This window comes from Rhipicephalus microplus, chromosome 1 (genome assembly GCF_043290135.1).
Source record: "Rhipicephalus microplus isolate Deutch F79 chromosome 1, USDA_Rmic, whole genome shotgun sequence".
Lineage (NCBI taxonomy): Eukaryota > Metazoa > Arthropoda > Arachnida > Ixodida > Ixodidae > Rhipicephalus > Rhipicephalus microplus.
This window is the reverse complement of record NC_134700.1, coordinates 47,218,083-47,240,125: the sequence shown is the minus strand read 5'-3', so window position 1 is coordinate 47,240,125 and position 22,043 is coordinate 47,218,083. Positions and strand designations below refer to the sequence as shown.

The 22,043-nt window shown below is 45.0% G+C and overlaps 1 protein-coding gene across 7 annotated transcripts in view; it reads left to right on the top strand.

Moving 5' to 3' along the window:
• The window catches only part of LOC119177756 (uncharacterized), a 258,227-nt gene that overhangs the window by 156,013 nt on the left and 80,171 nt on the right, over positions 1-22,043 (top strand). For all 7 annotated transcript variants that reach the window (XM_075865176.1, XM_075865186.1, XM_075865172.1 and 4 more), the window contains 2 exons: positions 12,771-13,025; positions 13,661-13,770. In XM_075865176.1, the coding sequence (XP_075721291.1) occupies positions 12,771-13,025; positions 13,661-13,770 (365 nt within the window). The remainder of the gene's footprint in view (positions 1-12,770; positions 13,026-13,660; positions 13,771-22,043) is intronic.

Sequence of the window (22,043 nt, the reverse complement as noted above, 5' to 3'; positions counted from 1 at the left end):
TTGCTTAGTATGTGACCAAATATGTCTGAGTTAGCGAGAGTTTAATGCTAAAAATAATGCTTGCAAGTTGCGGGACCAAAAGACAAGTCCAAAATTTTCTGTTCTGTTGATGAAATTTCGCTGCAGTGAAATTCTTTGATAGTGACCTTTTTCGAGCATTTCGACAATTTTATTATGGCAGCATTCAGCTGTATAGGCGTTACACAAAATCGCTCTCATCTGTTCGAGGCCTGATACTGATTAGGTGCCATGTTGGAGGCTTTTGTCTGAATCTTATTGCTGTCACTGCTATAACTTCTTGCTTTCATCTTTCCTGAAAGTACCGTACTTACTCGCATAATCCTCGCATTTTTTTTGGCGGAAAACCGATGCAAAGTTGGGGGGTGCGAGAATTACGCGGGGAAAACTTTCCATGGAAACGTACAGAGCGAAAAAAAAAAAACTAAGTGGCCGCAAATCGGGATTCTCACACCAGCAACCAACAACAAGGTTTGAGATGTACTAATTAAAATTTACCTCAACAATAAAAGCACACGTTCAACACAAGGCAAGATTTATTTGAGACACAAAAAGTGCAAGCATATAGTCGAAAATTAGAATACCACACGCAAAGCTTGTAGGCATTGCGGGCGCGGCAGTAGCGTTCGTTGCTCAACAGGAGCCCTCAAAAGGTAAGCGTAGGACGTCAGTATTGGGCTGATAACTATTTTAACAGAATCGTCCTCAGTTTCCTTCTGAAAAAATAAAGTTTATCATCAATCCCAGTTTTAGGCACACGGCAGGCCCAACGCGTCTTGGTGGTTTTCAGCTGTCGTCACCAGTAGCGAACACAAAATCCGTATGCTCCGAAAGGCCTACTGGCGGCCCTGTTGCCGTTGCTTACATCATGATCTATCGCAATCAACTTGAAAGCAGCCTAGTAGCTTCAGTATCGCTCCATAACGTGACAAGATTACCGATACAACATACAAAACACGCCGCAACGCACACTAGCCACTTTGGCTTGGCTTGGATTGGATTGAATATCCGTGCAATAATAGTACGCTTGATGCTTTAGAGATGGTGCCAGATGGCGTGCGCTATCATCATCAGTGGTTGGAACGAGCAGACGACATTATTGTGGCAGTTTTTGGGGGTGCGATAATTACTCGAGGAAAAAAAGAAATCGTATTTTTGTTGGGCAATGTGGGGGGTGCGAGAAGTATGCGAGTGCGAGGATTACGTGAATAAATACGGTAATCAATCAATGTTATTAAAGTGAAAGTTTGGAATTGTTGGCTTGGCATTATGAAGTACAAACAGTGCGATATGCTAAAGAAACAGCGCAGACAAGCGCTGGAATACAACTGACTGTTTGCCGAGATTTTTATTTTTTGTTTGGAGGTCCTTTCCAAAGTTCTCACTGTGAGACCTCCAAATGTATATTGTAGGGGATAGAGTTTCAACGGGTCCCTTTAGTACGGTAGCTGGCTCCCCACCGTCATCCACGTCATACAGTTTTCTAAATATACACTAAAGGAAACTCTGGCGCTAGTGTCTATGAAAGCTTCAATGCATGGCGCTTTCAGCAAGCATGAGAATTATGGGCAGTACATAGTCTTCGTACTTAAAGTTTCTTCTAGCTTCGCGTGGCTTGAAGCTGCTTTGTCACAAAACAACATTTGGCAAATGTTCGTCGGTTATGCTTCATTAGCTTAATCGTTTAGGCTTACCATTTTAAATCGGATCATGCAGTTCAAAAGGGTTCGTTCTTTCCTTCGGAACTAAACCGAAACACAGCAATAAACAAAGCCACAAAAGCGTTGCTGCCCGCAAGCACGAAGACTAGACAAATTCATGCCATACCCATAATTTCCATGGTCACTGAATAATCGCAGTGCCAGAGTCCCCTTTAGTCATATTTATGAAACTTGATGGTCCACAAAGCCAATGTTCACCAATGAGAAGACGCCTTCTTAGAGACCGAACATAGGTTTATTTACATGAAGAGAAAGTGAACTGTACAGCAATTCTGTACAAATGTCTTCGGCTTTATGGCCTGGCGTTTTTCCAACACGGAGGTCCGAAGAAGGCGGTGACCCCTGCTGCCGCAAATCAGATGACTCGACGTCTCGGTAGTCCACACACCAGAAAGGGCCACTCGTTTGATTTGGGCCACTTGTTTGATGAGGAACATGGGCAAAAAGGTCCGATGCGTATCAAGAGTGGACCACACAATGTTCCCGGCCCATGCCTTGAAGACTGTTCTGAAACGCAGGCAAGGAGGCAGAGTCCTTAGTAGGGGGAAAGTTGAGCTCCTCTGTAAAAGATGGCTGCTGACACTGACTTCAGCAGCAATCCATGGCTAGGTTCAGGTGCTGGACCCCTGAGAACGGATACAGCGATGCCGTCCTACGTTGATGAACCTTCGGTGCTTCGTCAAGAACACGTGTAGGCGACATTGGTTGTGTTGAGATTTTGACTCAACAAGACCTGCAACAGTGACGCTGTTTCACGCTGTTTAACCTCGGTCAACAAAGGGCTGTTCGCGACATTTCCGTCGGGTTCCTTATAACTTGACCATGGCGAACTGCCTGGTCTACCTGCAGGACAACACATTTCGTGCGTCCGGCCAGGCGCTGATATCGGGGTGAAAGCATTGTTGCAGACAGGTTCACACACAATGGCATCTGCCACGATGAACTGCAGGGCCAAACGTAACAGCTCTTCTGCAGCCCGGAAAATCTAGGCTGGCCAGCGCCCCCAACCGCTGGGCACGAAGAGAATGGCTGGTGACGACGACAATGGCCTGACTTGGAACCTCCAGCTGCAAACTCGCAACCAACTCCCACATTATCTCACAATGATCGTCAACAGCTAAGTGAACCGCACAACACAATACCATGCCATAGTCAAGCACCTTCGACTTGCTTAAAACCCTCCAGGCTTCTCAAGAAGCGCAAACAAATGAAAAACCCGCTACTGAAAAATCTTGACACAATTTTTTGCCGCCAGAGCTAAACATTCATGGATGTGGAGATGTTCGCCGAAGATGGAACAATAGCCGTTAAAGAAAAACACACAAAGGCAAATTAAGTTTGGCCCCGCATAATTATAAAGAACCTAATTTAAAACTGGCCTGCTCCTACCATCCGCATTACTATGTTGTAACACATCTTTTAACTCATCACTAACTTAATGAAACACAACCAACTACATGGTTTTCTCACGAAAGCTGCCTGAACTACACTAGGTGTCTGTGCGCATTCTCTATTCTCTCAGAACATACTTGAAACGTAGTCGCTATTACCTTCTTGTGGGACACCCTGACGCCAGCTCTCGCAACAGATCGAACTGTGTCTTATAATTCCCTGAAACGTATCACTAACCTCATTGTTGGGTAAGCGTAAATCTCATCTCAAATGATCACATGATTCATGTTTTCACTAAAATAACAAAAAAAGGGGATAAACCTCACGTACTAACACACTTATTTACTGAATGTAGCCTCATGTAAGCCCATGTTTTAAAAAACGCACTGGACTCGGCTGTGCGCCCTAGCTCAACATTATACCGTATTTACGCGCATAATCCTTGCACTTTTTTGGCGGAAAACTGATGCACAGTGGAGGGGTGCGAGAATTGACCATTTGCGGAAAAGTGAGCGCCCCCTGTCATCTAAACAAAAAAGCTTCGCTCTTATTTTGGTTGGAAAACATCTTCGCCAACTAACATGCTCAAGGCGGTGTTTAGTGGTTCAAGTGCACCTGTCTTGTTGCTTTAGGGCCAAAAACGTGTGCTTATTATTGAAAAAACATGGTAAAAGAGGAAAACATTCCTTTTACATTTGTATAAATGGTGTAAAACAAGGATTTCTCGCGTTTCAGCCTGAGCAACAACCAAGTGAGCTGATAGCTGCACTCCGCTACGTCGACTGTTCACCAGGCTCATCGCACCTGCTCCTTCAAGGAAGAGCATTATGTTATACACTTGAAGTTGACCTTTGAAACGTCTGACGATGAACTAGGTCCGGTGAAGGCAACTTGTGTGAGGTGCGGTGTTTGCGTGAAAATGGCAGTGTTCGCCATTACTACGGGTCACATCGTTGGAACACCCTGTGACTGTCTTACTGGGAAAAATATTTATATATATATATATATATTTATATGCAGAAGAATAACTTCGGTTGCCGCAAGGTTATAAATATGAAAGTAGATGCGCTTTCACATAACAACTGTTTATTGTGCCGACGTTTCGACGGGAACCCCGTCTTTTTCAAGGCATAATACTATTTACACATGTTCCGTGTCTTCTTATAGCCTGTCGAGACAGGAGGGAAGGGGTCAAAAGAAAAGCAAAAAAAGGAAAAAAAAGCAAGAAAAGAGAGAAAAAAAAGAAAAAAGAAGAAGAAGAAACAGCGAAACGGGAGGACAAACATTAAATAAAATATAGAAAATCTAGGAGAAGAAGCAAGACCGACACGGCGTAATTAGAAAGGGGCAGCATTTCAACAGAGTAGGGCAGAGGTAGATGAGCAATGTCATCATTGTAAACAATACCTCCCCCGCACCCACTCTTCCCCAAGTGGGCAGTGAGCCGCCGTTCTTGTATTTCACCTTTCCGTGTAGTCCGCTGGCGGCTCGTTCCTTTTTGAAGTTTAGGACAAGTTAATGGGGAGGACTTAAGTGCTTCGAGTGCGTGCTGGTGGCGTCGGGAGGAACGAAAAAGCCGGTGATTGAGGCACCGCCATCGATATTCATCATATGCAATGGCTCCTTGTCAGTGAAGGAACAGAATGTGCGTTAAAAATTAAAGAAAAAAAAAAGAAGAACAGGGGGGGGGGGGGGGGGAGACTGTACAACATCTGGGACAGTCACCACACAATTGCGGCTCACTGGGAAGACATGTGCGCATGTATGAAAAAGTTAACGAAACCACCTAGCTGTCAGCTCCTTGTCAGTGAAGGAACAGAATGTGCGTTAAAACTTAGAGAAGAAAGAAAAAAAGAAAAGAAAAAGGGGGGGGGGGGACACCGTACGACATCCGGGACCACTTATCTGTGCGTTCCGGCTGTGCTTGATGAGGCAAATCATTTCTATGTTGTCAGATGCATAGGCCAAAAGCTTTGTTAGCCGGTAATATTATTGTCGTAATGAAACCGGACTGATTAGAGAGAAGCGTTTGCGTCTTTTAGCGGTCGTAACGCTGACAGAGTGCCTGGGTGTTCATTTATTCCGTATTTTATCGTGTTAAATTTGTAGATAAAATAAGATTTCCGTTGTTCCCGTTCTCTGGTTGTTCGAAAGTTGTTTTCTAGTAGTGTAACCCTGATGTCATCAAAGCTGTGGTCTTTTAATGTGCAGTGTTTTGAAAGTGGAAGGCCTGGCAGAAATCGTACATGTGCCCGATGGTTGTTGAATCTAATTCTAAACGAAGTGTCTGTCTGGCCCACGTATTGCTTGTTACATACCCCACATTCCAGGAGGTATATGACGTTGTCTGAGTCACAGTCTAGTGCACCTCTTATCCTGTGCTTAAAATCCGAGTGGGTGCTTTTCGCCACTGTCGTTGTCTGCATGTGTTTGCATACCTTGCATCTGCTTTTTCCGCAAGGGTGACACCCAATTTGAGGTTTCACACCTATCTTTGAATTTATTAAATGATCCTTTATATTTTTCGGCCGTCTGTATACAACACAAGGAGGAGAAGTGAAAATTTTGGATAGTCGCACGCTCTGTTCCAATATGTTAAAGTGTTTTCTTAGGACCTTGTTTATGTTCGGTGGGTTGCTCGTGAAAGTTAATACCAAGTTTTTGTTGCGGTGTTGGTCGGCGTTTTTCTGGTGGTTGAGAAGAATCTGGTGGTCCAGATTTTCAGCTTTTTTGATGGCGTCATCGATGATAGCTGGCGGGTCTTCTTGATTAAGGAGTACTTCGCGCATATGTGAGCTGTTTTTGTGGAAGTCCTCGGTGCGGGAGCAGATTCGTCGGAATCTGTGTGCTTGGGAATAGGGAATGCTGGTCTTGCAATGTCGCGGGTGGCAGCTTTTGAAGTGCAGGTATTGTTGCCTGTCCGTAGGTTTTCTGTATACGTTAGTTACCAACGCACCATCGTCAACTCGAATGAGTACATCAAGAAAGTTTATTTCAGTCTTAGAGTAGGAGTGTGTAAAATAAATGCTGGGGTGTACCTGGTTGAATGCCTGTATGAATTTGAGGAGCTCGTTTTCCGAATGTGTCCAAATTATGAATATATCATCTAGGTACCGTTTATAGAGTAATGGTTTGATATTACAAGATGAAAGAAAATTGGGCTCTATGTGGTGCATGAATATGTTAGCGTAGTTTGGGGCCATTCTTGTACCCATTGCCGTACCGCTGATTTGAAGATAGTACTGGTTGTTAAATTCAAAGCTGTTCAAATCGAGTACAAGTCTTGTGAAGATTTCAATTACTTTTTTGCTTGGATAAGCGACAGGGTTGTGTGTGCCATACGATTCAACAAGCGCCCTTACACCATCGTCATGTGGGATATTTGTGTAGAGTGAGCTAATATCCAATGTTACCAGAAATGCACCGTCTGGAATTTTCACGTCTGCTATTTCCCGAAGGAAGTGGTTTGTGTCACGCAAGGACTCATGTGTGGGTGGTATGTCTTTGATTAAAGAATCAATATAACTGGAAATGGGTTCCGCTAACGTTCCCGTGCCTGATATAATGGGTCTGCCAGGGTTATTCTCTTTATGAATCTTCGGCAGCATGTAAAAACGACCAGGCGCCGAATGTACCGTAATAAGTGCCTTTTTAAGCTTTGAATCAATGGCACCTTCACGTGTGAAATCCTCTAGGGTTGTTACAATGATCTTTTTGTGCTCGTGGTAGGGTCAAAGTCGAGGTGTTTGTAGAATTGTTTGTTATTTAGTTGTCGCTTGCCTTCCTCAATGTAGTCCGATCTATTCAGAACAACAATCGCGCCTCCTTTGTCTGCTGGTTTAATGACGAGATCTTCGCAGTTGCTGAACGTGAGTAGTGCCTCTTTTTCTCTTTTTGATATGTTATTCATGCTTGGTTTGTGCACCTTGTACGCATGTATAACATCTTTTTGAACCGCGTCTATATAGAGATCCAGATGTCGATCTCTGTTGGCGTCTGGGGTCCATTGCCGTCCGATTACCCCACGAAAAAGTGCGTTATCTTTTTCGGGTTTATCAAAGAAATATTCCTCCAATCGTAAATTTCGTGCGAGGTTGTCTAGGTCTTTTAGGAGCTTTAATTCATCATACCTTCCGTTGCCAGGGCGGAATGTAAGTCCGCGTGTTAGTATACTCAATTCTTCTTTGCTAAGTTCTTTGTCGGAAAGGCTAATAACGTTTGGCTCTTGGGGGTGTGGGGGCTCTTTGGGGTGTGGTGGTTTTTGAACGTGAGATGGTTTGGTATTTTTTCTGTAAGCAGCAGTGGGTATAGCTTGTGACACATTGTCCCGCGCAAATTTCTTCCTCTTAAGTTTTTGAATTTCCTCAGTTTTTTTGTGCTCAAATACGTCGAGTTCTTTAGCTTCCCACTCCGAAAGAGAAAAGTTATTTCTTAAATACCGCTCCTCGTCTGTCAGTGTGTTTAGAGTCTTTCTACAGTGTTCGATGGTGACCTTCGTTAGCTCCTGTGTGGCGTGATCGAGAATTTCGTTCCACCGTTTCATTTCCCCTTCGGCAAAGTTATGCATCGATGGTGTTAGCGACAGGGGCAGCCCCTTCGGAGCCGTATCCGCCAGTACATATTGTTCGAGGCTTTGCACGTGAAGTTCATGCCGTATTCTTTTGTCAACAACTTTTCTAAGTTTAAGAAAATTTGGACCCGTTCTATGGCCTAGTTCATCTGAAACGGACGGTGTTTGCCCACTCGCACAGCCAGTATGTCACTTTGCACAGACACGGCGAATAGAGCCGCAAGGTGCCCGGAGGTGGTACCTGGTTTGGGTTGGAGCTCCATCCCGTTGTGCCTCCCGTGACGAGCTGGCCTGTAGACGCCTGCTGTTTGCTGCTGGCGGTTGCTGCTTGCTCTTTGATAATGTTGGATGCTGATTTTTCGTTGCGGGTGGTTGATTCTGGCCGCTCGCCAATGTTTCACATGCCTCTATTCAAACATCTTTTTTCAGCACGTAGCCTCGCGGACGAGAGCCTAGCAAAGTTAGCACTCATTTCTCGGTTTGGCTGCGAGAAAAACCAGCGAAAACTCAAAGAACGACGATGAAGGCACAACCAATCATACACAGTCACCGGTAGTTCTCGTAGGCTTTTTTCGCACGTAAGCATCAACTATCAGGAACAGCTCTTCATGCTTCTATCTTAGTAAAATAATTTGTGCAGTGTGCTGGCATATTTGCCCCAACTAGGAAAGCAAGGTCGCCCAACCACTGAACATGAATGTATGACCAGCGGCCGGGCGGGCTGATGTTTTCCAACCAAAACTAAACAAAACGCCTGTAGAGGGCGCTACCTGTGCTGTTACTGCTCATGCGCAGTAGTTTTCCTGCAAATGGTCAATTGCGCGGGGAAAACTTTTCGGGAAAACGTACAGAGCTGTAAAGAAAACGAAGTGGCCGCAAATTGCGAATCTCAAGTTCAACACAAGGCAAGATTTATTTGAGACACAAAAGGCGTAAGCAAATAGTCTAGAATTAGAATACCATATGCAAAGCTTGTGGGCATTGCGGGCGTAGCGGTAGCATTCTTTACTCAGTAGGAGCCTGCAAAAAGGTTAGCGTACGACGTCAGTATTGGGCTGATGGCCATTCAACACAGAATTGTCCGCAGTTGCCTTCTGGCGGAATAATGTTTACCATCCATCCCAGTCTTAGGTACACGGAAGGCCCAATGCGTCTTGGTGGCTTTCAGCTGCTGTCAACAGTAGCGAACACAAGACTCATATAAGAATTTCGAAAATCACTTTTAGTTTTATTCTAAAACCTCCCTTAAAGTCTCATTTACCTCCTTAAAGGTACACTAAAGGCAACTATTAAGTCAACGCTTATTGTTGAAATAGCTGTCCAGAAGTGTTACTTTTGTGCAAAGAAAGGGCTTATTTTGAAATAAAATCATGCTTTAGTGGCCCCTATCGGCGTAGAACACTTTAAATTACCCGCCTCAAGAAGCAGACTGATGCATGTCATTGTTGCTGTGCACAATGTTGCTGAGCTTTACTGCACAGTCCTGAACACTAGTAGTGCAGTAGGAGCCACAGCAGCAACAACAACCATTGATGAAGTTCCTGCCATTGGCTCCGAGATGGCAGACGTGTTCTGGTTCAACTATGCCCTGCTAGATGGCACGACCTGTACAGTTTAACCACGCGAAAATTGAATTTTTGAACCACTCATGCCATTTCCCTTAGTAACGTCCGGCGGTTCTTTTTTCTATCAATCAAACATAAACGAACAAGCAGCATTGTGTCTCTTGATGCATGGAAGGTTCTTTATTTAGTGCAGCAAGATCGATTACTAGTGATTAATTGTAGCTGGTTCGTCTGATGTCATCGGTGTCACTTTGAGAATGTCCTACTGCGGCGCATTTATTCTTGTGCATTTACCCTAATTCTTGTTAAGTAGAGCACTGCTGTTGCTAATATTCTCATTTTAGATGTTGTCATACATTGAGCTTTCACGCTAACGTAAAGTGTTATTTGATTTTAGTGTCCCTTTATGATGGTATACAACTTCGCGCTACACATAAAGGCATGAAGCACGCAAACTTCGGCACTGATTGACTTACGCTACCAGGCTTTTAAAATTAGCGGCCGTACAAACCTTCATCCACGACTAATGTGCATTTATATAAAAGAAAACTCGTTTCACGCAGTCGGCTGACTGATGCTGGTCACTGCTTCCGCATAATGCTGAACAACTTAACTGAAAATGCCTACGATGCTTTAAAAAAAACCTACAAGGGGAAAACTGTGTAGCTAAACAAACTAGCTGCGGAAGATTAGTTAAAAACAAAAATAAACAAGCATGCTTTTAAGAAATTTCTGTGTCACATTCTTCATCTTATACCTGTCTACCATTTCGGCAATTCGATTTCTTAGCTCTGTTGCCTTGTTGGGCCAATACACCTCCGCTAATCTTGTGCACGCATGCCCCATGAAACTGACACCTTCCACGTGATTGCATTCGCGAACAACCCATTTTCCATTTTCTTTTCATCTGGTAGCTTGGATGCATGCGAAGCAACTTCGATGCCAACACAAAATACCTAGTTCTGCACGCTACGCTCAAATGTGTCGAGCCTTTCTTAACACGTGTAGTGCTGTCGGTCTCATTCGTGGCTCTCTAATGTCTCTTTCCTCTACGTCGTTTCTTGCGGCTCATTTCCGAGCTTCCCACACGCATCTCACGGTCGTCAACCCTGTCACTGCTTTTGTCTGCTAAATGATTTTCGAAAAATAATCTTCGATTTCACTCGCCGGACTGGCAGACTGCTTAACACACTTAGGAAAAATGCAGCTGTTTCTCTTCAAACAATCTCGCTTGCACACCTGGGAGCTCATTCAACCGCACTGTTTTTCTCACTTTCTGCATTCACTGCTTCTCCTGAGCTTTCTTCATTGTTGTTGACTACTTCGACGTCGTTTGCAAGATCCACTGTCATGACAACCTCACTTGAAGTCTATGCCAGATTGTCTACAGTTGTTCTAGCTGTTTCGCTAGCATTTCGCTGGCACAGCACCTCGTCGCACTCGCTCTGTCCTTTAGTGGCCTTTCTTATTAGCACAGCATCTTTCACAGTTCTCGAACTCGGTTCATCCTTGAACCTGTTGCTATTTCCACATGTGCTAGCTATCTGTACGGCTCTGAACTGTATCTCATTCATTTCTTGCTCGCACTTCTCGTGTGCTACACTTACGGATGGCCGAATCTTCCGTTGCATTGTCTCAACTTTACGTTGCAGCATTTCAACCTCTTGGTCCAGTGCTCGCTCACGCTCTTCTCCATTTTCCTCCCGTTTCTCTCTATTCCTTTTTCACTCACACTCCACCTTGGTGCTATCGGTGACACACACACCTCTCTCAAGCTTGGTTTCACTACTAGCGCCCTGTTGCGCATTCTTCACGGAAGTGTTTGTCAACTTCTCATTCTCTTTTTGCTTTCTCGTAACTCTGATGCCGAAGCACCGCAGTAAAGCTGTCTTAGCTACTTTGTACTCATTGAAATTCTTCTTTGAAAGGCACCCTATCCTACTAAGCAAGTCACACGGAAGAACACTCAATAAAGCAATACACCAATAGTTTTCGTCGAGCTCTTGTCCTGTGCAAAACCTTCTCGTAAGAGGTTAGATAACGCTCAATGCTCTGCCTTCTCTGAATGCATGGATCCTCGAATTTACTTAAGACCATCTGAAACAGTTTATTGCTCTCTTTGTAGGCTCTTTTTCACATCTCCATCTCCTTCTCTCGCGGAAAGGTTTTGGCGCTGTGCCGGGGGCGGCATAGCACTGCCAAGCGGGCCAAAAGTTGCCAACCTTTGCTTAGACAATCATATCTTGATAAACAATGGCCAAGGGCAACTGCCGGCTGCATTAGCCCACCTACCTATTAAACAGTAACAAACAGTTTGCCTAAGACAGTGCAGCAGCATTTACCTAGACTGATGAGAATGGATAATACGTGTTCGCACTTTGCGTAAAAAAACTTGCAGTGCAGCTGCATTGGTCATTGGAGATTACAGGTTTAGTAAAAATCCTTTGCAGCCTCACTGGGATTTTTAGTGCACACGAAACACGGACTGTGCTACAACATTTGTTTCACCATTGACTATGTCCGTCTTGACAGTAAGGACATGCTCACCTTCGACAACATCACGTTTTGACATTACAATCTAGGAAATTCAGTGCTTCCAACAGGAACATTCCAAGCATCATAGTGAGATACTGTTCATGGATGATCTCCCAGCTGCCATCTTTGCCATTGTTACCTTCTGGGTTTAAGGTGCTTGCGATCTGTTGTTAATGAACAAACTGTGATGAACTAGTTTATCAGTCACTTTTTGTTTAGTATTTTTATAGGTTTAGTGCATTATGATGTAATAATCTCTATTTTAGTAGCTTGAAGGCTTCTATATTAAGGTGACATCACTTCTGTGCAGTGCAGGAATCGTCTTGTGCACTACACAGCGCACGAGACCCTGCCTGAAGAGATGAACAGAAAAAAAAGAAAGGCAGGAGAATAGAAGGTAAAAAAAAAAATGACTGCAGAGAGAGAGGGGAAGAAAAAGCAATAAGGAGAAAGGAGGAGACGGAAAGCGAAGAAAAAAGCGTGAGAGAGTTATTATATAAAAAAGGGAGGGAAAGGGAGGAAAGTGATAATAAAAAAATAATAACACAGAGAAATAGATTGAAGCAAAGAGAAAAAAAAGGGGGGGGGGGAAAGAAAGGAGAGAGCGTAGCCATGTATAGCAATGAGGGAGGTAAAAGCCCAGTAGCCAGCCTTGCTCGACTTTATGCAAGCTGTGCTAATTTTTTTACACTGTAAACATGTTTGCTCGTTATATTGAACATAATGAACTAGTTTTGAATGAAGAAGGTAGAAGTGGCCTTGTGCTGCTCTAGTGCATTTTTGTTCTTTCGCTTTAGCTCCAAAAATGTCCACTCCTTTTCTCTGGTCACTCTGTATCATCATACAGTGGTGCACTCTTTCAAAGCAATGGATTCCGAGCTAAAAAACTATGGCTCTGACTTGTCCAACCGACAGGAGAGCAGGGAACCCTCTTTGAGTCTCTTTTGTCTTTGCTGTGTGGGAGTGCAGGTGCTCACGGTCGCACCCTCGTCCTGCTGTAAGCCGCACGTTGCTCCTGCGGGGCCTGTACAGCCACCTTTCCCTGGAGCAGCTCCACAGTGACGACAGCCTCGAGACAGATGAACGTGAGCTGCAGGCGCATTTTGAGGCCTTCTTTTGGGACGTGCTCCAAGAACTGCGCCGTGCTGGCACTGTCTGCCAAGTGCGTGTGTGTCGAAACATTGAGCCACATCTCCGCGGGAATGTTTACGTCCAATATTCCAGGTTTGTGGATCCCTCAGTTCTCTGATCACAACTCATGTGGTAATTCTTCTAGGCTTAATGACATGCAGTGTGCTTGATGAAGGCAAAATCAAGGACAGGCACCCTCGGTTGGTGTTTTTCATGAACTTTCTTGTTATCATGTCTATTCAAGACGATCACCGGTTATTGATGTTTTGAATCGTACATTCTGCCACTTTGAAATTGTTTTTCGTGCACCTAGCACTTTCTAGTGTTTAGTTAAGTCACTGAACTTTCACAGTTTGAATTGGCCCGTTTTAACAACACCGTGACTTTCGACAGGCCTTTGCGCAAACCAGTGTGCTTGTGTTGTTGGGAAAAGGCACTCGGGTGACAAACTCGAGACAAATGCTGGCCACTCGTGGTTATGCTTCAGTGATTGTTTCAACATTTAAAAAAAGGGGGGGGGGGGAGGCATTGGCTGGCTACATAATGAGTGTGACTGCATGTCCCGCAATGATTGCAGCCTGATTAGTGCAGTGACAGGCTGGAAGAAGCGCTCGATGGCCGGGTGATATGTGGAGTTGCCTCCCTTCTCTTTAGTGCCTCACTAGTACCAAGAAGAAACTATTTGCGCGAGTGTTGTTATTAACGATGAGTGAATGGTTGTGATGCAGTGAGGAGGAGGCCCAGCAGGCACTGACCATGCTCAATGGTCGATGGTACGCGGGACGCCCAGTCAGCTGTGAGTTCAGCCCCGTCGATCGCTGGAAGACGGCCATCTGCGGTGAGTCTTGTGGTTGCTCTTTCCAGAGGGGCCTCGTGTTGCAGGCAATCGTTTATTAATGGCACACCACCCACCTTTGCACTATCATCAACATTTCCGTTTCGTCCTCACTTTGGTGGCTCAAAGCTGCACTTCGACCTATTCCGATGTCTCAGCCTTTGCCTTTTTCTGCGAAAGAACAGCTTGTTTTTGCTCAAGGTGGCAGTCCCGCTCCAGGGGCCCCTGCTCTGCATTTTAGTCATTGTTTGTGGACACACTGCACTTGCTGCGTTCATCGGGTTTATGTGAATTGCATTGCATTATATAGCTTACGTTCTCTACGTTCTCGTGACAAATGGTATTATTGCCTAGCCTGAAGCGTTGTTTTTTAATGGCAATAGAAAGAACATGAGAAAAAACTCCATATTTGGTACACAAGCCTTGTTGTAGGGCAAGTACAGGAAAACTGTTCTACATAACGAAATAAAATTCACTCTACATTTTAATGGAGCATTATGCAATGTTTCTATGAAAATATATTGCATATAAAGCTATTACACATTGATGCAGGCTACAATGAAAATTGTTAACACAAAGTTTATGAGTAAACAACTTCTCTTTTTAATGTAGAGCAGCAATTTATTGGGCTTGCAGGCTACAATGTACTTGGAAGTTGTTGTCTATTCGGATGAACAGTTCACGATTTATTATCACTCCAGTTCGGCAATTTATGGCTCTTTTTCACCATGAATCAGCGATAAAGGCGCAAAACTATTCATGCTGAAACTGTAAAATCGTCTGTATTAAAGCAGAAAGCTCTTCTCGAGGATCCTGTGAATAGGAAATTCTTATTTTGATCAAAAACTTACAGGACAACATACTATTTAACCCACTTTTCCGCTGGCCAGGTTTGTGCAAATTGACTTTTCTTTTACATGGTAACTCACCACAAGTATTGCTCATAAGCAAGGCCATATAGTAGTAGTGTCTTGTAATTACCAGTACTCACTAACTTACAAGACAGTGCTTGGAAAAAAGGATTTTAATGAATAATAAATCTCGCGAATGTGTTTGACGGTGGCACCATCTCTGAAAAAGAAAAACTAGCTGTTTCACTTCATTTCTAAAGCTTGTCGAATACGGCTCCACTAAACTTTATTAACTCGGCAAAAGACGAGTGGGTCATTCCTGTTGGCTTAAGTGTTCGACTCAGTGTTAGTCTAGCCATCACGCCTTCAGTGTTCAATGTAACCCTATGAGGCTGCGAGAAGAAAGAAGGAAAAAAAGAGAATAAAAGAAAGAAAACGTGTTGTGCTGTACATGATGAGTGCCTGCAAGCTAGACAGCAGGTTAGGCAATTGTGCCAAGGAAAACTGTATGTAAGGAAAGATTCCAAAAATGAGTATATGCTGAATAACATAATAGTGTTAGTATATTGTCACAGGGTCGTGACGTGGACGAAGGGAGTAGCCTGCAGGTCGAAAATTAACTCTTTATTTGAGACCCAACTTGTGGCCACGTAAAAGAAAAGTCGCATTACAGCAAGACACTGGAACTGATAGGGGCGGGCAGAGCGTTGGCCGAAGATGAACTGAGAAGCGGTGAAGCGTGTCGGTATTTATACACGTGCCATCGAATATTCTAGCGTTATCGCTAGCAGCCATATAGGTTCCAGAATAATCTGTACTGTTCGTGAAGTGGGCATAAGTTCCACAAAATGATCTACTGCAGTCCCGAAGCTTCTCAAACACTGCAGGCACGGTTTGCACTGAGAATTACTGACAGTGAAAGGGGGCGATAACAAAACTTGAGGAGGGAATGTGGCAATATGCAAAAATTGCAAACACCCAGTTATGTTCTCAGGTTGCTTTTTTGGCAGCTTTGGCTGTGTGTTAAGAGAAAGGATTGACTTTTGTGAAAATATATGAGCGCACAAGGTAGAAGGAAAAGCACTTGACAGGAAAGACGCTCGTTCTGCAGAAAAGCAAAAAACTAACAAAAGAAAATGAAAACAATTCTAAGTTGATCTAACGGCACAATATTTAGAGGATCAAATCACCGTGCGCAGATGATATGGGTGCTAAAACATTTGAAGCGATGTGAACTATCATGCAGAAAAAGATGACACGATCGCAAAAGCGACGATGTTCGAAAGAAGCTGTCGCGATAAAACATGCGGATGCAAAGCAGGCGAGACATGTTGGTTATAGCGATGAAATATAAGCAGTATTGCTTTTTTTTAAAAGAGATTATAAAATAGTTATGTCATGTTTGTAGTGAGGTGATCAAACAACCATTGTACAGTCGAGCTCGACTATATCGAACCCGTTTATATCAAATTATCCTGTATATCGAACAATTCCTAAACACGGTAAGTTTACATTGAGAATATATAGCAAAAGTTACTGTTTTATCGAACGAAAATAGCAACGACAGCCGATATATCAAACTCCATGTGCCTCAAAAGTGCCCCAGCAAGTTGGCTTTCCCTCGTGGTGGCGGGGCAAACTGCCGGCGCTACCCTAGAAAAAGTTGGTTAGACCCGGTGTGCGCGGGCGAACACCCCCCTCCAAGAATTGATCCTGGCCCGCTCTCATCGCTTACAGCCAATCAGAGGCCGTCGTGCTTTTTCCGAGGCGCGGAGGCGGTAGAAGTGAGCGCCATTTTTTCTCTCTTTATGCTTGTGTGCCTGCTGCTGCCGATTCAGCGTGGTCTGTGGTGTTGCCTGTTGGTGCTCTGTGAACTATATTAGCGCGCTGTCATCATGGCTTGCGCAAAGAGGCAAGATTTGCCGTTCGCTGCGAAACTCGAAATCATCAATCGGGTTGAGCGCGATGAAAAGAAGTCCGACGTTGCCGCCGCGTACAAAATTCCAAGGAGCACCTTGAGTACTATCCTGAAGAACAAGGCAGACATCAAAGCCGAGTCGGACAAAAGGCCAGGTGCCTGTAGCGCCCGACGTGTGCGCGCTGCTGTGTACGAAGATGTTGAAGCGGCTGTTTACAAGTGGTTTGTGGACGTTCGGTCGCGAAAAATTCCTTTGTCCGGCCCTATGATCGAGCAGAAAGCCAAGAACCTTGCTTTTCTGCTTGGCAGGAATGATTTCCAAGGCGGTTCAGGCTGGCATCAGCGGTTCAAAGAACAGCATGACATCGTTGGCAAATCTGTTACAGGAAAGCAGAGCGGTGGACCTGGACAGCGTAGAAAAATGGCTCGAGGAAAACTGGCGAGATATCGCAGCAAGATATAGAGCCCAAGATATCTTCAATGCGGATAAAACCGCTCTATTTTGGCAAATGATGCCAAACAAGACACTTGCATGTCATGGCCACAAGACAAGCGGCGGCAAGGCAAACAAAGCTCGTGTGTCCGTACTGTTGGCAGCTAATTTAGACGGATCGAAAAAGCTTCGACCTCTGGTTATCGGGAAAAGCACGGCACCGCAGTGTTTTCAAAATGCGCTGTCGCTTCCAGTTACCTACCGAGCAAACTCAAAAGCGTGGATGACCGGGGAGCTTTTCAGCAGATGGCTATCGTCGTGGAATGATGATTTGGTAAGTGAAAATCGCAAGGTGTGCCTGCTCGTGGACAATTGTTCATCGCACCTCGGCAGTACGACCTTCAGCAACATCGAGCTGCGTTTTTTGCCCCCGAACGCTACGTCTGTACTGCAACCACTGGATCAAGGCGTTATACGCGCAATGAAAGCCGGCTATCGGAAGCGCCTGGTGGAGAGGCTTGTGCAGAAACTTCGTGTCGGCAGGGAGCTTAAGATCGATTTGCTCGGAGCTATTTCTATGTTGAGTAGATCGTGGGCAGATGTCAAGAAGGAGACGATCCAGAACTGCTTAAGGCATGCCGGCTTCTGCATGCCTGGTGATGACACCCCAAATTCTGACAGCACTGAAGACACCGCAGGTGTTTCCGCCGCAGTTTGGAACGAGCTGGCAGAGTTCCCGGGTGCTATCGACGGATCGACATTTGACGAGTTCGTCAGTGCGGACGATGATGTCCCCATCATGGGCCAATTACAGGATGAGGATTACATTGCAGACGTCGTGCCGACCACGAGCCAAAGCGACAGCAATATGGAAATCAACGACGACCCATTGCCTACATCCTTCGAAGTGATTAGTGCACTTGCGTTGGTCCGGCGCTATTGCTTAAATCTGGAAGGTTGCGGCCTCAGCTGCTCAGACTCGTTGGACAACGTGGAGGCGTGCGTGCTGTCGCAGGCAGCGAAGTCGTTGACACAGAAAAAAATCCGGGACTATTTTATTCCACAGTAGGGCACACAAGTAAGCCAACATATTAATAAAGTACTTTTCTTCTAGTTTGTTATGTGCCTTTGTGTCAAAACCTATACAGGGCCTATATCGAATTATGCCATATATCGAACTAATAAACATTTTTTGGCGAGTTCGATATACCCGGGTTCGACTGTATATTCAAGTGTGACCACAGTCTTATGCGCTGTCGGTCAGCATCCTTTTGTCGTGTTGCTTAACGTGCGCAGGAGACACCAAAGTCTTCGGAGAGCTTGTTGCAGATTGTTTCGATGTGCGTATGCCATTTTAAATTTGATGGGAGAATTGCACCAATGTATTTAAACTGCATGACTCCTACTGGACTTACACCATTGGTAGTATATGTAAAATGAGCAGGCTGTTTCTTAATAGAAAAGGTCGGGACTACAGTCTTTTTGATGATTGCTCTGTTTCAGTCCCGCTACAGTACGATGAAAAAAAATAACTATTCAACGCACCCTGATCTTGAGTATTGGAGATGGTTCTACAGGTAATGCAGTAATACCCATACATTTCAAATTTTGAGTATAATTAATAATTTCTTCTCAGTCATATAAATAATAAACAAAAACCGAACAACCAGCTAGCCTGAGGCCCCGCAGAGGCGCCTGCGCAAGCAGGCGTTTGGTGTGTAGCGACACCACGGACCCGAGCTAATGGGGGAGTTTTGGCTCCCTCCCACGCCTAGCCGTACGTGGCTGAGCCGTGTCCGGGGAAAAGGGGATCCTGGGGGTTGAGCCGACGCTGGGCGATTGGACCTTTAAGGCCCCCCGGCAGAGGCAACACACCCCTTTGGCCCCGGCTTCACGTAGACGGCACCCCTGGGCTGACCCACCCAGGGGAAATCGGCAGTCACCTTTTCCTATCTCTCTACCCTACAACTTCATCTTTATCTCTCACTTTTAGTCTGTCCTGTCTACTTCTCTCTTCTGTTTACTTCCAATTTTTTTGGTGGCAAGGGTTAACCTTGTGTAGTTACTCAACCTTGAGTAGTTATATTTGGTTATACTGGCAATGTACGGCTGGCGTCTGCAGCCTTATGCTATTAAGTGCTTCAGCGTCCCCTGGTTGGACTCCATGGTGCGTGATCGCCATTGCTGCCGAAAAAAAGTACACTACTATGGGAACACCTGCATTTCCCCGTCTCCTAGATCGTCTTCCGCTTAAGAGGGGACGCACCAATGAAATATCAGTTTTCAGTCAACCTAGACAATGCTTTCCAAAATTCCATGTTGTGCACAGCGAAAATCCAACAAAACAAGCCAGAGCCATATCTCCATTTCTTGTTGCCAAATCTCTGACTGAGGTCTTTGGCCCAGGATACAAGGGTACAAAGATGGCTAGCGGAGACCTTCTCCTTGAGCTGCCTGAAAAACATCACTATGAAAAACTTGGCAGTCTCGTAGCATTTGGTAATATCCCAGTATCTGTTTCACCTCATAGATCAATGAACACCTCACACAGAGTTGTTTCAGAAGCAGACCTTCTTGAAATGTCTGAACAGGAACTGCTTGCAGGGTGGAAAGAGCAAAATGTCACGGATGTGAAACGAATCATCATCAGACGCGACAACAAAGAAATACCTACCAAACATTTAATACTCACTTTCGCATCTAGCACATTGCCTTCATCTATAGACACAGGCTACATCAAACTCTCTGTCCGTCCCTACATTCCCAATCCAAGACGGTGTTATAAATGTCAACGATTTGGTCATGGCTCGCAGAACTGCCGGGGTCAGGAAAGTTGTGCAAGATGTGGTAGCCACGGTCACCCATCTGATAACTGTTTTACTACGCCTCACTGCGTGAATTGTGACGGGGAACACGCCGCATATTCACGTTCATGCCCTAACTGGAAGAAAGAAAAAGAAATAATCACTCTTAAAGTCAAGGAAAATATATCATTCAAGGAAGCCCGGAAGAGGGTCTCTCCTTTCTACAACACACCTTATGCTGATGCGGCGCGTAGGGGGGCAGCGTCGCACCAGCCCTTGCCACTTCTTCGGCCCGCGCATACTGAGCCGGTGGCTGTGCCACTTGCCTCCAAGGCGGCTGTAGTCCAGGCTACACCGCCTACTTCCAAACAGAGACCGGAGACTCCAGAGTCCTCAGGTCTCAAGGCCTCACCTCACCAGGCGAGGCCTAAAATCCGAACCACCAGCTCGCAAGTGCGGGCATCCAGTGCCTCTGAGGAGGCAATGGATACAACGGTACCCTTGATACCGAAAGAGCGGCGCGGCTCCGTGGAGCGCGCCAAGAAAAATAAAAAAACCAGTAACGGGGCGGGACGACCGTCCTGCCACCTGAATTAACAAGCTCACTCTAACACAGGATACTCTCTGTACACACAGCAGCATCTCTTCTTTTAATATGCAGACAGAAATATTACAGTGGAACATCCGAGGCCTTCTTCGAAACCTCGATGACTTACAAGAACTCCTCCATGAACACAATCCTAGAGTGCTGTGTGTACAAGAGACACACTTAAAACGAACAAACACAAAATTTTTACGTAACTACGTAATCTTCCGAAAGGATAGAGATAATGCCATGCCACCATCCGGTGGTGTAGCGGTTATAGTTAGTCAAGGTATAGCATGTACACAATTACCCCTTCAAACTTCCCTAGAGGCGGTGGCTGTCCGAGCAGTTATTCTAAACAAACTTGTCACTGTCTGCTCTTTGTACATACCTCCGCACCACCGTCTTGAAAAACTTCAATTCCAGTCTTTAATAGACGAACTACCTGAACCTTATCTGGTCCTTGGGGACCTGAGAGAGAGAGAGAGAGATAAATAGAGAGGAAAGGCAGGGAGGTTAACCTAACGCACATAATGGTCTGTGGGGTGACTCTCGCTGTGATGCACGAGGTCGTCTCATTGAACAATTTCTCATTTCATCAGGTGCTTGTCTGTTGAATAGGAAAGAGGCAACAATATATAACCTTGCCAACAAAACTTACTCTTCCATAGACCTCAGTATCGCATCTCCTTCACTTGTACCATTACTTCAGTGGAAAGTCATAAATAACCCATACGGAAGTGACCATTTTCCTTTAGTTTTGAGTACACCAATAATATATGAATGTCCTCCACATGTTCCCAAATGGCTGGTAAACAAAGCCGACTGGGAACAGTTTCAAAAGATTACTCACTTAAGTTGGACTGACATATGCGGATTAGGCATAGATGAAGCTGTGCAGTACTTCACGGCTTTTCTTACTGACGCAGCAGCCAAGTGCATTCCACAAACATCTGGACTGCCCGGCAAATGACACGTCCCGTGGCTGAACACTGAGTGTCAGAATGCACGAAAGGAACAGAACAGGGCATGGAGGTTGCTGCGGAACTCGCCGACAGCGGAAAACCTTGAGAGCTTTAAGAAAATAAACTCTCGAGGCAGGAGAACGTGTCGGCAGGCCAGAAGAGAAAGCTGGCACAAGTTTTTATTAGGGATAAATTCATATACACAAGAGGCTAAAGTCTGGAACATGGTTCGTTGTGTAGCAGGAAGACAAGTACACTCACTCCCACTTGTAAACGCACAGGGTGACAGCCTGGAAGATCAGGCGAACTTTCTTGGTGCGCACTTCGAACAGGTGTCCAGCTCGTCCCACTATACTGACACTTTCCAAAAATACAGAACAAGAATAGAAAAGCAGAAACTCGAACACAAATGCACTAGATACGAGGCATATAACCAAGCTTTCAGTCTAGCTGAGCTCCGAACATCTCTAAACTCCTGCAGTACTTCTGCCCCAGGTTCTGACCGTGTGGTGTATGAAATGTTAAAAAACCTACCAATCGAAACACTAAAAACCTTACTTTGTTTGTACAATGCTATCTGGCTTTCTGGCACTATCCCTACCTCCTGGAAAGAGGCTAATATTATTCCCATTTTGAAAGAGGGCAAGGACCCTTCTTTAGCTTCGAGTTATAGGCCTGTTGCACTTACAAGCTGCTTGTGCAAAGTCTTCGAAAAAATG